Source organism: Ranitomeya variabilis, chromosome 3 (genome assembly GCF_051348905.1).
Source record: "Ranitomeya variabilis isolate aRanVar5 chromosome 3, aRanVar5.hap1, whole genome shotgun sequence".
Taxonomy (NCBI): Eukaryota; Metazoa; Chordata; class Amphibia; order Anura; family Dendrobatidae; genus Ranitomeya; species Ranitomeya variabilis.
Genome location: NC_135234.1, coordinates 30,613,456 through 30,630,007, shown reverse-complemented (window position 1 = coordinate 30,630,007; position 16,552 = coordinate 30,613,456). Strand labels below are relative to the sequence as shown.

The following is a 16,552-nucleotide window of genomic DNA, read 5'->3' as shown; positions in this document are numbered from 1 at the left end:
CAACAAAACTTTTTGGTTTGTAAGATTTATGCATCTGTTAATAAATCCTGCTCTTGATTGAAGTTTGAAGGCTCTAACTTATTTGCATCTTATTAAACCTGCTAAATCTGCAGGGGGTTGAATACTACTTGTAGGCACTGTATATATACACAGCTGTGCTCAAAAGTTTACATACCCCGGCAGAATTTTTGCTTTCTTGGCCTTTTTTCAGAGAATATGAATGATAACACCAAAACGTTTTCTCCACTCATGGTTAGTGGTTGGGTGAAGCCATTTATTGTCATTCTACTGTGTTTTCTCTTTTTAAATCATAATGACAACCCAAAACATCCAAATGACCCTGATCAAAAGTTTACATACCCTGGTGATTTTGGTCTGATAACATTCACAGAAGTTGACGCAAATGTGTTTTGACTGGCTGCTAAAGGTAACAGTGAATATCACTGAATTAAATATTCCAGTTGTAAATTTTTACTCATTACATAGTGGAATGTGTTGAGAACAATAAAACCTAAAAACTATCAATGTAAATCACAACTAATATCCCACCGACATCTGGAGTTGGAATGATGCTCAAAATCAAAGTGGAAAATGAAGTTACAGGCTGATTCAACTTCAGTGGAAATGCCTCAAGACAAGGAAATGATGCTCAGTATTGTGTGTGGCCTCCACGTGCCTGTATGACCTCCCTATGCCTGGGTATGCTCCTGATGAGGCGGCGGATGGTCTTCTGAGGGATCTCCTCCCAGACCTGGACTAAAGCATACAACTCATCAACAGTCTGTGGTGCAACGTGATGTTGGTGGATGGTGCGAGACAAGATGTCCCAGATGTGTTCAATCGGATTCAGGTCTGGGGAACGGGTGGGCCAGTCCATAGCTTCAATGCCTTCATCTTGCAGGAACTGCTGACACACTCCAGCCACATGAGGTCTGGCATTGTCCTGCATTAGGAGGAACCCAGGGCCAACCGCACCAGCATATGGTCTTACAAGGGGTCTGAGGATCTCATCTCGGTAACTAATGTCAGTCAGGCTACCTCTGGCGAGCACATGGAGGGCTGTGTGGCCCTCCAAAGAAATGCCACCCCATACCATTACTGACCCACTGCCAAACCGGTCATGCTGAAGGATGTTGCAGGCAGCAGATCGCTCTCCACGGTGTCTCCAGACTCTGTCACGTTTGTCACATGTGCTCAGTGTCAACCTGCTTTCATCTGTGAAGGGCACAGGGCGCCAGTGGCGAATTTGCCAATCCTGGTGTTCTGTGGCAAATGCCAAGCGTCCTGCACGGTGTTGGGCTGTGAGCACATCCCCCATCTGTGGTTGTCGGGCACTCAGACCATCCTCATGGAGTCGGTTTCTAACTGTTTTTGCAGACACATGCACATTTGTGGCCTGCTGGAGGTCATTTTGCAGGGCTCTGGCAGTGCTCCTCTTGTTCCTCCTTGCACAAAGGCTGAGGTAGCGGTCCTGCTGCTGGGTTGTTGCCCTCCTACTGCCCCCTCCACGTGTCCTGCTGTACTGGTCTGTCTCCTTGTAGCGCCTCAAGCCCCTGGACACTATGCTGACAGACACAGCAAACCTTCTTGCCACAGCTCGCATTGATGTGCCATCCTGGATGAGCTGCACTACCTGAGCCACTTGTGTGGGTTGTAGAGTCCGTCTCATGCTACCACGAGTGTGAAAGCACAACCAACATTCAAAAGTGACCAAAACCTCATCCAGAAAGCATTGGTACCGAGATGTGGTCTGTGGTCCCCACCTGCAGAACCACTCCTATATTGAGTGTGTCTTGATAATTGCCAATAATTTCCATCTGTTGTCTATTCCATTTGCACAGCAGCATGTGAAATTGATTGTCAGTGTTGCTCCCTAAGTGGACAGTTTGATTTCACAGAAGTTTGATTTACTTATAGTCTGTTGTTTAAGTGTTCCCTTTATTTTTTTTGAGCAGTGTGTATATATATATATATATATATATATATATATATATATATATACATACATACAGGGCCGCCATCAGGGCATTACTGCCCTTACTGGTGTATGGGCCTGATGAGCAGAGGACCCCCTCCCCTCTTCTCAGTGGGCCACAGCGGCAGGATTCTGTCGGCTCAGTAACTGCCCGTGTTAAAATTAACAGTGCCCTGATGAAGGACACAGTCCGAAAAGTGGAGTGTGTGCCGCACCTGAACCACCTTCCACCCAGGTAACACTTTTCTCTTCATTGGGTCATTGTGCCCTTTTCTTTACTGCAGACTTAGCTCCACAGGAATTGTTTTATACCCTTACCACCTCCCTGGTCTCATCTGAACCGTGCTTACCACCATCACCTCCAGCCCCATGTCAGCTAAGCCTTGTGTTACTGCATCATTACTTTATCTTCACTGCTTATATTCTAGGCTTAACATGGCTGATTTTGCCACTTAATCATTTCCCTTTGCACTTAAGGAGCACCTACCTTTACCTCTCCCCATATACACCTCCATCTTTTTTCTTTTCCTTTTAGTCCTGAGCTTCCACACTGCTCATGGGGCACAGCACTTTTTGTATATACTTATATACATAGTCATATATATCCTCTGTGCACATTGTAGCACACAGTACTGTATTGTATATATTAAATTGATATACAACATACATCCGTTAACTTGGGGTTTGTTTTTTTAGTATTGTTCTATTGTATATGAATATGTTCTCCTATTTTAATGGTGTGGGCACCTTTTGTATGCAGTGCTAACCTTTACCACTTTGTTAATAAAGGTTTTTTATCTTTATATATTTTCTTGTCCCGTATTGTTTTGATCAAATGTTCGGCTTCTCTTGTTTGTTTTTTCACTACTTTTCTGAATGGTATACCACTTATAAGTAATTGTATACACTGATTTGTATAGATGGATATATATCTACTGCTGTGTTCAGTACCTGTTTTCTATTACTATATGCTGTATACAGAGCTCCTGTGTATAATGTCACCAGTGATCACTGTATTACCTGTACACTATACACTATATACAGAGCTCCTGTGTGTAATATCACTGGTGATCACTGTGTTACCTGTACACTATATGCTATATACAGAGCTCCTGTGAATAATGACACTGCTGTTCATTGTATTACCTGTACACTGATACTATATACAGAGCTCCTGTGTATAATGTCACCGGTGATCACTGTATTACCTGTACACTGACACTATATACAGAGCTCCTGTGTATAATGTCACCGGTGATCACTGTATTACCTGTACACTGACAGTATGTGCAGAGCTCCTGTGTATAATTTCACTGGTGATCACTGTATTACCTGTATACTGACACTATATACAGAGCTCCTGTGTATAATGTCACCGGTGATCACTGTATTACCTGTACACTGACAGTATGTGCAGAGCTCCTGTGTATAATTTCACTGGTGATCACTGTATTACCTGTACACTGACACTATATACAGAGCTCCTGTGTATAATGTCACCAGTGATCACTGTATTACCTGTACACTGACACTATGTGCAGAGCTCCTGTGTATAATTTCCCTGGTGATCACTGTATTACCTGTACACTGACACTATGTGCAAAGCTCCTGTGTATAATTTCACTGGTGATCACTGTATTACCTGTACACTATATGCTATATACAGAGCTCCTGTGTATAATGTCACTGGTGATCACTGCATTACCTGTACATTGACACTGTATAGGCGCTCCTGTGTATAATGGCACTGGGGATCACTGTATTACCTGTACACTGACATTAAAATACAGATCCTGTGTATAATGTTATCAGTGATCACTGTATTACCTGTACACTCTCACTATATACAAAGCTTCTGTGTATAATGTCACCGGTAATCACTGTAATACCCATACACGGACAATGTATACTAAGTACCAATCTCCTGTGTATAATGGCATTAGTATTGTGTTTTTAATGATCAATATTGTAGTATTCGGTCACTATGTGGCGGTAATATGTGATCTGGTCATGGTGCGGCGGTATTTGTTCCTTGTATGTGGTATTATTCGGTCACTATGTGGTGGTAATATGTGGTCTGGTCATGGCGTGATGGTATTTGTCCCTTGTATGTGATATTATTGGTCATTTTACAAATTGGAAAAAAAACAAAAACCTAAAATTGTGTTGGATATTTTAACAAATGTTTAATAAGTTGCAGTAGATTAGAGCCCGGCCAAAAGAGTCTACTTTGTCGTGGTGGCAGATTAAAAAATCTTTTGGACAAAACAAAAGCTGCTGTTATATGTGTGATCTGGTGATGGGAACTGTTAATGTGTGATTGGTGAGGACGTGGTGCAGAATTGGAATTTTTGTAAGAGAGGGTGGTGGGACTGTGGAAGGTTCAAGGGGTGGATGTGAGGCTAGGGTGGAGTTTCAAGGGGGCCCAAAAATTTCGCCAGTATGGGGCCCCGAAATTCTTAATGGCAGCCATGTATATCTATATATATAATTGTCTAAGGGTTTTTCCGTCTGTCTGTCTGTCCTGGAAATCCCGCGTCTCTGATTGGTCGAGGCCGCCAGGCCTCGACCTATCAGCGACGGGCACAGCATGGCGACGGTGATGTCATAAAGGTTGCCTCGACCAATCAGCGACGGGCACAGTCTGCCGCGAATTTGCCTCGACCAATCAGCGACGGGCACAGTATCGACGTAGATGTCATAATGGTTGCCATGGCGACGATGATGTCATAAAGGTTGCCTCAACCAATCAGCGACGGGCACAGTTTGCCGCGAATTCTGGAATCATCATTGTCCATATACTACGGGGACATGCATATTCTAGAATACCCGATGCGTTAGAATCGGGCCATTATAAACTAATGCAGTTTTCTTAAGCATACATTTGTGTGTATGTCAAAATCAGCAGCTCAAGAGATGCAGAGAAAGCCAACATTGTGCATATTTCATGATGAAATATGCACAATGTTGGCTTTCTCTGCATCTCTTGAGCAAACTTAACTTGAGCAAAAAACTTAAAAAAAAAAAATTGAATCGCACATTGTGGGAGGTAGGCAGTTGTGTTTAAATATCCAGATTATAGAGATTTTTGTTTTGGCTTAAAAAAAATTATGTACGTTTTACAATCAAGGAGGCACACTTTCTTTGACACACAAGCCTTGGTTTCAGGATTTTGGCTTAGTAGCAAAATGACAACTAAGGGGTTTAATACTGCCCCTCCTTGTTTATATGTATACTAGACTGTGGCCCGATTCTAATGCATCGGGTATTCTAGAATATGCATGTCCCCGTAGTATATGGACAATGATGATTCCAGAATTCGCGGCAGACTGTTCCCGTCGCTGATTGGTTGAGGCAACCTTTATGACATCATCGTCGCCATGGCAACCATTATGACATCTACGTCGATACTGTGCCCGTCGCTGATTGGTTGAGGCGAATTCGCGGCAGACTGTGCCCGTCGCTGATTGGTCGAGGCACCCTTTATGACATCATCGTCGCCATGCTGTGCCCGTCGCTGATTGGTCGAGGCCTGGCGGCCTCGACCAATCAGAGACGCGGGATTTCCAGGACAGACAGACAGACAGACAGACGGAAAAACCCTTAGACAATTATATATATAGGTAATATATGAAGAATGTAACAAACAGGCTGTTATTAAGGTGTTCTTACTGCAGTATATCACAGATCAATCACTGAGTGACTATACAGCTCCAGCACTTCCCTACATATCACTTGATGCTTTGGATTTTTATTCGCAGACTGAGACTATTATTCCCATTTTTAATCTGCTTCATCAGCGCTGCAGTAGAACAGCTCAAGCAGACTAGGACTTTTTCAATCTCTGTGTGTAATGCGCTCTATACTCTGACCTCCTACCCCTATGCCGGAAAAGACTGAAATGGCTCTACTTGGCTGACCAAGTGATTGCTTCCATTCTTCAGCCTTCCGACAAGGCCTCCTTCCTGTTTACATGTACTGCAAATACTGACACGTGCGCACCCAGTATGATCTATGGGTGTCCATGTGTTCAAATGTAGACATGTCCGTTATTCTTCTGGCAGCACCGACGTCAATACGTTCTGCACACAAATTACATAAGGTGTGTAATCCGTGTGACACATACTGGGATAGAAATGACAGATGTTTAGGTGTTAGATGTGCAAAGATAGATAGATAATAGATAGATAGATAATAGATAGATAGATAGATAGATAGATAGATAGATAATAGATAGATAGATAGATAGATAGATAGGTAGATAATAGATAGATATATAGATAATAGATAGATAATTAATAGATAGATAGATAGATAGATAGATAGATAGATAATAGATAGATAATAGATAGATAGATAGATAGATAGATAGATAGATAGATAGGTAATTAATAGATAGATAGATAATAGATACATAGATAGATAGATAGATAGATAGATAGATAGATAGATAATTAATGGATAGATAGATAGATAGATAGATAGATAGATAGATAGATAGATAGATAAGCATGGATATGATTCCACTATTTATCCGTTCACTGTTCCTCCTGTTCTGGCTTTCCTATCCTATGATGGATGGGAGACGTCAGGCTCGGGGTCAGGCTCTGGGAACATCTGTGCAGCTGCCAATAAACTTTGCAAAGTAAACTTTTTGCACAACCCTGCTGACTTTTTAGTGCAAGTAGTTAGAGCACATATTTTATAGAGATGCTGCATATAATGGCTTCCATTCAGAGTGCTTTACTGCACAGCGTGGTCACAGGCGGGGTCAATACTGCTACTTTAATAACTCTATCATAAAATAAATTCTTACTATACCGATACATGGCGCAAGATTTCTTACTAAAGTTTAAAAAAAAATCATCCCAGTGTGAAAGTCCCTAACTCCTCTTCCCAAAGATTCTTTACAACCATATATCTCTGTCATTCTATATGGCTGCAGTTTTCAGTGGTTTCTTTTTATTTTTTATTAAATGGGTTGTTTAGCTGGATAAAAATACCTTTACATGTATTTAAAGAGGACCCATCAACAGGTCAAAAGTGGGCCGTGTCTGCACTTATTTTATTCCCACTGCTTCTCCTCATTTTCGTTACTTAAAAATCCACCATACGGTTCCAGATTTATGGGCCTTTTTATTCTATGGTCTCTATGAGGGGGTGTGGCTCATATGGTAATAATGCAGATCTGCCTAAAGACACGCCCCTGAGGATCCTGTAAGGTATGCGCTCTTATACAGACCAAAATAAAAGCACTAAATAAAAAGGCCATTGACAATTGTCTTGATTCCGGACTGTAATCTTTTCATCATTTTCTTTTTTTTTAGGATTGGGAGATGCTTGGGGACATCCAACAAGAATAGGACCACTTGACAATGTGGCAAAGGAACTAGGATCTCATTTACTACAGGTATTGAGTTTTCAATGCACAACAAATAAACAAAAAAATGGATTTCTCTAAAAAATAAAATAATAGAGTTTGTGTGCTGGAAAGTTTTTTTTCCCCCACAATGGTGTTAGTATTTCACAAACCACAGGATCTGCATGACTATTGTTAATATCCAGCACACGCCAAGCATACATTTTTTTCTTGCCCCTCTGTGTCTTCTTACATCTCCTTCTTCGCATTCAGCTTCACAGAGCCGAATCCTATTCTTATCTGCTAAAACTACATTTCCCAGCAGCACCCTGCTTCTTCTCAGTGCTGCGGGCTCCCTCTCTCTGCTTGTCTGTGTGTTTGCTTATAGAGATAGATAACTCTCAACATGGGCAATATTCAGTTATATTGATGAGGGGATAATTGATACTGTTGAATGTAGCAACAGTGACCCGCTATCTGACCAATATTCATTACGATTTGTAATTCATGGGGATTTTCAGAGTACGATCGTACTCTCATCTGCATGCATAACAGGGCAGAGATAGCATAGCTGAGATGTGCTACAACCCAGCGGTCAGGGCAATGAGGATGCCGTGAGAAGGTCTGGGGGATGTTTTATTGGATAGGGCAATGGGTGCATCTGTTTATCATGAATTGGACAGGGTCATTACATGCTGTTATTATCAGTGGGACCTTTGGCATAGTGTGCTGCAGCCCGGCTATCAGGTGTTTTATTGTACAGGGTCATTAAGTGCATCTGAGCATACACGACCCGCAGCTACATCAGAGATCAGAAAATCTTTTCCAAGATCTCCTCCTCATCATTTTTATAAAATGCTTCGTTTTGGTGCTAATATGTTTTATTACATTAATTCCTTCAAGCTCTAAGTGCCTCATCTCAGCTGTGCAGATTGCCTCTTCAGAGAGGAAAAGGACCTTTGCATTGTCAGGAGACATCAAACCCACGGGTTAGTAATAGAGAAACATCTATTAGACACCTCTCCATTACTAATCCTATAATTATATGGTAAATAAATACACAGCCAGAATAAAGTCCTTTATTTAAAATAAAAATACACATCCTTTTACTTTTTTTGTTTAAAAATAAAAAACAAAGTTATTCTCACCCATTCCATTGAAGCCCTTGTCCCCTGTAAAAAAGAAAATAATACACAACAATAATACTCACCTAACACCCATCCCATTGAAGCCCTGGTCATTCACTATTGCTATGTGTCTTTCCTTTGGCACATTTTTTTGTAAAAAAAAACACATAATTTTACTTTTTTGTTTAAAAATAAAAAACAAAGTTATACTCATCCATTCCATTGAAGCCCTTGTCCCCTGTGAAAAAAAGATAATAATAATCTTTATATAGCGCTAACATATTCCGCAGCGCTTTAGACATTATCATTGCTGTCCCCAATGGGGCTCACAATCTAAATTCCTTATCAGTATGTCTTTGGAATGTGGGAGGAAACCGGATTGCCTGGAGGAAACCCACGCAAACATGGAGAGAACATACAAACTCTATGCAGATGTTGTCCTTGGTGGGATTAGAACCCAGGACTCCAGCGCTGCACGGCTGCTGTGCTAACCACTAAGCCACAACAATAATACTTACCTAACACCCATACCATTGAAGCCCTGATCATTCACTATGGCTATGTGTCTTTCCTTTGGTAAATTTTTTTAAAAAATAAACACATCGTTTTTGCTTTTTTGTTTAAAAATAAGAAACAAAGTTATACTCACCCATTCCATTGAAGCCCTTGTCCCCTGTAAAAAAAAAAAAAGAAAATAATAAACAAAAATAATACTCACCTAACACTCATACCACTGAAGCCCTTGTCTTTCACTATGGCTATGTGTCTTTCCTTTGGCACATTTTTTTTAATCAGGTATATTTTCTCCCTGTATTGTTACCTTCTTCCTCCATGGGATCAGGTCCAATTTCTAGGATCTTGATATCCTGACACACATCGCCTGCTGCCTCCTCACGGTGTTTTCATAATCCTTCACTGCTTTGTTTGATCCATGCATAGGGTAACGTACTGAGTAGATGGAGCCACAATCTCTGTGCCTTATTATATGATGCGCACATTTTGTGTTATTTTGGTGACGCAGTATCATGGTTATTTTTCCTAGCTCATGAACCATACCATTGATTTGGGTGGCTATTAGCGGTATGGGAGCTGGCCATATGTCATATTTCCATGCCAGAATATTTCAGCTACTATTGGCTTTATTCACTTTTTCCCAGATCCTCAGCATGGGTCACACATGTACTTTGATTACATATTGAACTGACTTTATATGTTAACATCGTTAATCTTAGTGTCATTCCGTTTATTCTATTGGCACCGGTAGCTAATATCTACTGTACTTACATAGTGCATTACCATCTACGTATGGTTGTTTTATTATGGTGCATTTTGCGGCTATTTTGCACTTTTTGTGGTTTTTAATGGTTTTAGATTTCCATGTTCTCTCCATTGGTATTAATACATCATATTACCATTGATTATCCAGGTGTGCACATGTTATATGTATCGGCCTTTTATTCCCTCTCTTGGACCCTGGTGCAGCGACCAGGTTGGTATTCAATGGCCGCTGGAGATATCCCTGCAAACCATCGTCAGTGTTGGGGTATAACGTAAACATAACGTAGCGCCAGATTGGCTAATCAGAACCTCCGGATTGTATCCAGTTTAACATAATTATCAATTATTCTGTGTCATCTTCCCATCTCATTTCTCTAAATATTTTAGCGCAAAAAGATTTCAATTGCACCTATTGTAAAAAACCTGGTTGATTGCAGTGGTAAACTAGCTGAAAGCTCCTACAAAAGTGGCCATCTATGGTCTCCCTCACCTTGGAGATCTCATACATAATGTATGCCCCATTTTTTTTTTTCTTGTGGCTCTGAGGATAACAGATGATTGTTCCATAAAAGTAAATATTTAGACATTTGAACTGAAAGTTTATACTTGCGTCTTATCTGCTTCCACGAAGCAATTGTATCTTTTAAAGGCAACCATTGTCTTAAGTTGGATGGTATTATTGAATGCTGTGTGTGTAGTAAGGCCATAATGTCCCACGGGAGGGCCAGACCAGATTCCAAATCCAATAGTTTAAAAATTGGTAGTTTTTGCCAACCAGTGTTAAGGTACCGTCACATTAAGCGACGCTGCAGCGATAGCGACAACGATGCCGATCGCTGCAGCGTCGCTGTTTGATCGCTGGAGAGCTGTCACACAGACCGCTCTCCAGCGACCAACGATGCCGAGGTCCCCGGGTAACCAGGGTAAACATCGGGTTGCTAAGCGCAGGGCCGCGCTTAGTAACCCGATGTTTACCCTGGTTACCAGCGTAAAAGTAAAAAAAACAAACAGTACATACTCACCTGCGCGTCTCCCAGCGTCTGCTTCCTGACACTGACTGAGCTCCGGCCCTAACAGCACAGCGGTGACGTCACCGCTGTGCTTTCACTTTCACTTTAGGGCCGGATCTCAGTCAGAGCAGGAAGCAGACGCGCAGGTGAGTATGTACTGTTTGTTTTCTTTACTTTTACGCTGGTAACCAGGGTAAACATCGGGTTACTAAGCGCGGTCCTGCGCTTAGTAACCCGATGTTTACCCTGGTTACCAGTGTAAAACATCGCTGGTATCGTTGCTTTTGCTTTCAAACACAACGATACACGGCGATCGGACGACCAAATAAAGTTCTGGACTTTATTCAGCGACCAGCGACATCACAGCAGGATCCTGATCGCTGCTGCGTGTCAAACTAAACGATATCGCTAGCGAGGACGCTGCAACGTCACGGATCGCTAGCGATATCGTTTAGTGTGACGGTACCTTTAGGCGTTGGGATTTTCCTGCTGCGTGGGATGGATCCTGTGCTGTATCAGGTGCAGTGGTCTCCCATCCGGTCTCAGATGCTGAGACTGCTGCTCAGCATGCACGTCAGTCCCAGCATCTTGCTCAGGCTCGTGTCACACGTTCGGTTACTGCTGGTTCTCCAGTCAAGTCTATGATAACCAGTGTATTGCACGCGCCACATTGCATACTGGAGCCTAAGTCCAGAAATCACTTTACTGAGCATATCTGTCATGTGGCGCCTTCTCATTGGTGCTCGGACGTCCCCTGATTTGGTGATCTGGCAGCTCCGGATTGGCCCACGGGTGATGTCAGCATGAGTATTTGGGGTGGAGCTTTGGGTATAAAAGGCTCCCAGCAATGTCTGCGGGCACGCTAGTATCATGTACGGCTATGTGAGAGGAGACTCTACTACTCTGCCTGCAAGTGCTGTATGTCTATCTAGCTTTGGGACTGTACACTTAGGCAGGCAGCTAGCGCCAGTGGGGGCAGTTAGTTGTTGGCTTAGTATAAGGTTCCTACATGTGTGCAGTTAGCACAGTATAGTTCCAGAGCAAGCACAACCCTAGTCAGGGTATTAAGTGCAGATCATCTGTTCCGTTTCTGTGTGCGAGAGACACAGCTCAGTTGCAGAGCATCTCTTTTATTTCTCTGTGCGAGTGACACAGCTCAGTTGCAGAGCATCTCTTTTATTTCTCTGTGCGAGTGACACACCTCAGTTTCAGAGCATCTCTTTCTTTTCTGTGTGCAAGTGACACAGCTCAGTTGCAGAGCAGCTTTCATTTCTGTGTGTTCCGTCATTGTACTCTAGCAGCAGTTTTCCATCTCTGCACAGTGGACCCTGGGTTGCAATTGCGCTTTATTATATATTTTATTTAGCACAATCTGCCAACCCTAACAACCAGTCAGCCATATATCTAACCAATGTCGACAGATTGTGGCTACGGCAGCACTAGAAATTTATGACTCTTTTCTAATTTGTTAGCACAAGTTTCACCAACAAGTCCCGTAGAGTTTCCTTCTGTATAGATAAGTGCTAAATGTAAGATGTCTATATACTTTAAAATAGAGGGAATTGTTTACATTAGATATAACTTAGATAAACTGATCAACTTATCAACTAGCAGCAGCCTAATAATGATAATGGCAGATAAGTCAATAGTTTAAAGAGAGCTTGTCACTAGGTAAAAAGTGTTTAGTTTCTGTTCATATTTTATTCCCATTGTTCCACTGAGTATTCCGATTTTTGCTTTTATTAAATCTGCCATACGGTTCCGGGACTTTTAATGCAGTGCTAATTTTATGGGTGGGGCCCACAGGATTCTCTGGGGGCGTGTATTTAGACTACTCTGCTTTATTGCTATGTAAGCCACGCCCTCTTAGTAAAAACTATGAGAACTAGTAGTAAATAAAAAGGCCAATATCTTTAGAATTGTATGGCGGATTTAAAAAATTCTAAAAATGGAAAACTCATGGGAGAAATGGCAATAAAATAAGAGCCAAAAACTGCCCAGTGTTGACGTAGTGGCAAATCCCCTTTAAGCTCCAATTGTATCTTGAAAAATATAGGACAGTAGAATAAATAGATTCTGATGTTTTTCCGACACTAATGCCTGAATATTTCATATGTCATTTAGCAATTTGTAATGTTATACCTTCTAATTTGTCCTGGTGAGAGTGTATGGGCTGTTTAAGGGGAAGGAGCTCACATTTGGCTACATTAATATTCATGCTGGAGTAGCTGCCATACTCCTAAATTAAGCTAAAAGTATGAGTCAACTATTTGCAATATCTGTATATATGCCATCGTGGCTGATTCTCTTCGTAGTTATTGTACAGTGTGTAAACATGGGGAAATTTCCTCCTTAAAGGAAAGCGATCATAAAAAAAATATATATATTTTTGTGTTACATCTACCGTATTTTTTATTATTTTTGGCAATTTTTTTTTATTTCATATCATGATCTATATTAAAAAAAAATTAGTATTATTTAAAGTTTCACACTAGCCACTGTGGCTATTTTAGACTCATAATTCATGTCCTTTAAAGAAAAGTTTTCAGCATTCTTATTATTATCAGAGGCAGAATGAGAATGACACATAACACCTCTATAAACATTTGATGATGCAATTTAAAATAGCTCTCCTGCTCCCCCTCCCTTCACAATCACCTTTGCACACACTCATTAGATGCTTCAGTACAAAGAATAGGGTCGTAGTCTGTTCATCGCAGTTAATGTACATGTGTTATTTCCCGAAACTACAGGAAGTATGAATCTAAAATAGTCTCAGTGGCTGGTGTGAAAAGTGCAAGATTTGTAATTTTTTATTTTTAATAAATTTTGATATGGCAAATAATACATTGACAAAAATGTTAAAAAATATGTACAGTATATACAGAGGGTGAAATAAGTATTGAACTCGTCACCAATTCCCTAAGTACCTAAATGTGCTATTGACAAGAAATTCTCACCAGATGTCAGTAACGACCCATCCAAAGCACACAGGCAAAGAAATCAAAGCATAGATGTCCATAAATTAAGTTATGTGTAATAATGAGAAATGACACAGGAAAAAAGTATTGAACACGCTTACTGAAATTTATTTAATACTTCATACAAACGTCTTTTTTGGTGATAACTTCAAGATGCCTCCTGTATGGAGAAACTAGTCGCAGGCATTGCTCAGGTGTGATTTTGGCCCATTCTTCCTCACAAACACTCTTCAGATCCTGAAGGCTCTGTGTGCATCTTCTTTGAGCGCTGAGAGTTAGTTCCTTCCATACATTTCCTCTTAGATTCAGGTCTGGTGATTGTCTCGGCCATTCAAGCAGCTTTATTTTCTTTCTCTAAAACCAATTGAGCGTTTCCTTGGCTGTGGGTTTGGGATCATTGTCTTACTGAAATGTCCACCATCGTTTCATCTTTATCATCCTGGTAGATCGCAGCATGTTTTTATTACAAATGTCTCGGTACATTTGTCCATTCATACTTCCTTCAATTCTATTAAGTTTGCCAGTGCCGTATGCTGAAAAATAGCCCCACACCATGATGTTCCCACTTCCAAACTTCACTGATGGTAAGGTGTTTTTGGGAGCGATAAGCAGTGCCTTTTGAAGTGCACCATCCCTGATGAAGGAATCCGTTAGAATTCCAAAACGTGTTGGATCTGTGGTCCTCTTCACACTCCGTACTTTACTGTATCGATACCACACGACCGCGGGCGTCATAAGACCGAAGATGTCACGCAGGTCCTGGAAGTACCTCAACGTGCGCACAGGTACCGCAGGATTTGATCTACTCAGCATCTGTCACTGGCCGGGGCAACTCTTCTAATATCCACGATTCTTTAAACTGGCTACAGCATTATCGGCCAACTACTCTGCCATCTGCTCACCTACTCCAGGAACCAACTACAACTGAGACCCCAGAGTACCCTCTGGCAAGCACGGACCTCTCCATATCATTACAGGTAAAACACCACTTTGCTATTACTGTGGACCTAAACTGCTCTTATTATTTATGCTGCTTGGTATTGGCTTAATAACGACTGATCACCAACCCTCCCTCCCCTCATATTCTGAATAGAATTCTTTAGACCTACCATCTTCTGCACATTCAACCATAGCGCGAGTAAACATAGCTTTTATTTTGGATCCTGCAGTAGTTTAGAAATTTTTCTCTAACCAACACCATCAGTATATTTAACAACAATAAGGTTGCGAAGGGCTTGAGACAGCTCACTGGTTTTACTTATCATGAGATGTTTCTTGTGTGGCACCTCATTAATGAGACACCTCTTTATAGGCATTCACTTGAAACAGCTGATATTATTTTTCACTAAGTGGCAGGATTGCTTTCTAATTACTGACAGATTTCAGCTGGTCTAGGGGCTTTCCGTGTTTTTTTGCATCTGTCGTTCTTCACGTGTTCAATACTTTTTCCCTGTCTAATTTCTCATTATTCCACATAATTTATGGACATTAATGGTTTGATTTCTTGCAGATTTAACCATCAAAGCCTTTTTCCAGATCTGCAGCACATCAATTCTTTCAGTTCCGTATATGAGCGCCTTATTAATAATATTTGTTTTGTGTGATCGGCTCCAGGTCTGTGTTCACACTTCTTCTAGCCCTGCACTAGTGTTATCAGTCTGCACACAGCAGTGACTGTGTTCCACACCGCGTGTAGTATAATCCCCCCGGGCTGAGTATTTAGAGGGATTTTGGTAGAATTTCTGTATATGTGTGTTTGTGCTCTGAGCAAAATCATTTAATTTGCTGCAATTTTTCATTTGAGGCTTTAAGCCCTGCAGGTTTACATAGAATGTTACTATTATCTGAAGAAAATGCAGAACAGGCGGCAATAATCTCTCCAAAACTCTGCACAATCTCACCCAGTGCAATATGTTTTTCATAAAGACGCACTGTATACTGGATTTTGAAGCTTTTTTTTTTTCATCAGAATTGCTCTTACTGCTTAATACTTGTAAAGGGAAAATATCAAATCTATGAATGTTAGTGAACCCTAAAAAATGTAGGTGCTAACACCTAACCCAGCTTTTACAGACATCAGACGAGCATATGAACAATCATCCCTTTTTGCATCCACCAGTAAAAAAAATATATATTAAAAGGCCCCTTTCTAATGATATCATTATCAACCATTTTTTTATGCCCCCATTGAGCTGTGTGGGCAAGCCTCATTCACAAAATGTAGGAGTGAGAAAAAAGGCACTCATCTGAACAAAGCCTTTTAGTAACATTGGTCTGTGTACTGTCCGTATGGCTTCTATTTTGCATGCAGACCGTACATGAACCTAAAATATACCTGTAAAATATAAATATTCTTAAAATCTAATCTTTTTTTTGTCACCGATTCTCAATGGGATATTGGTCTGGACTGTGATTGGGCTGTTCGCACACAGGAATATACTTTTATCTAAACCATCCATTGTAGCACTCACAGAATGTTTAGGGTTGTTGTCTTGCTGGGAGGTGAACCTGTGCTTCAGTCTCATGTCTTTTACCATGTCTGACAGGTTTTCCTTCAGGATTGGCCTGTATTTAGCTACATCCATCTTCCCATCAACTCTGACTAGCTTCCCTGCCCCTGCTGAAGAAAAGTTTCCCAACAGCATGATGCTGCCACCACCATGTGTGACGGTGGGGATGGTGTTTTCAGGGTGATGTGCAGTGTTAATTTTCCACCACGCATAGCGTTTTGCATGTAGCCCAAAAAGTTCTACTTTGGTCTCATCTGACCAAAGCTCCTTATTCCACATGCTCGCTGTAATCCCTATCAGTGGTTTACTACC

General features: G+C 41.1%; 1 protein-coding gene across 1 annotated transcript in view; it reads left to right on the top strand.

The window, feature by feature from the left end:
- SIM2 (SIM bHLH transcription factor 2) overlaps window positions 1-16,552 on the top strand; it is a 128,964-nt gene that overhangs the window by 36,264 nt on the left and 76,148 nt on the right. The window contains exon 2 of the mRNA XM_077293888.1: window positions 7,303-7,385. Within this exon, the coding sequence (XP_077150003.1) occupies window positions 7,303-7,385 (83 nt within the window). The remainder of the gene's footprint in view (window positions 1-7,302; window positions 7,386-16,552) is intronic.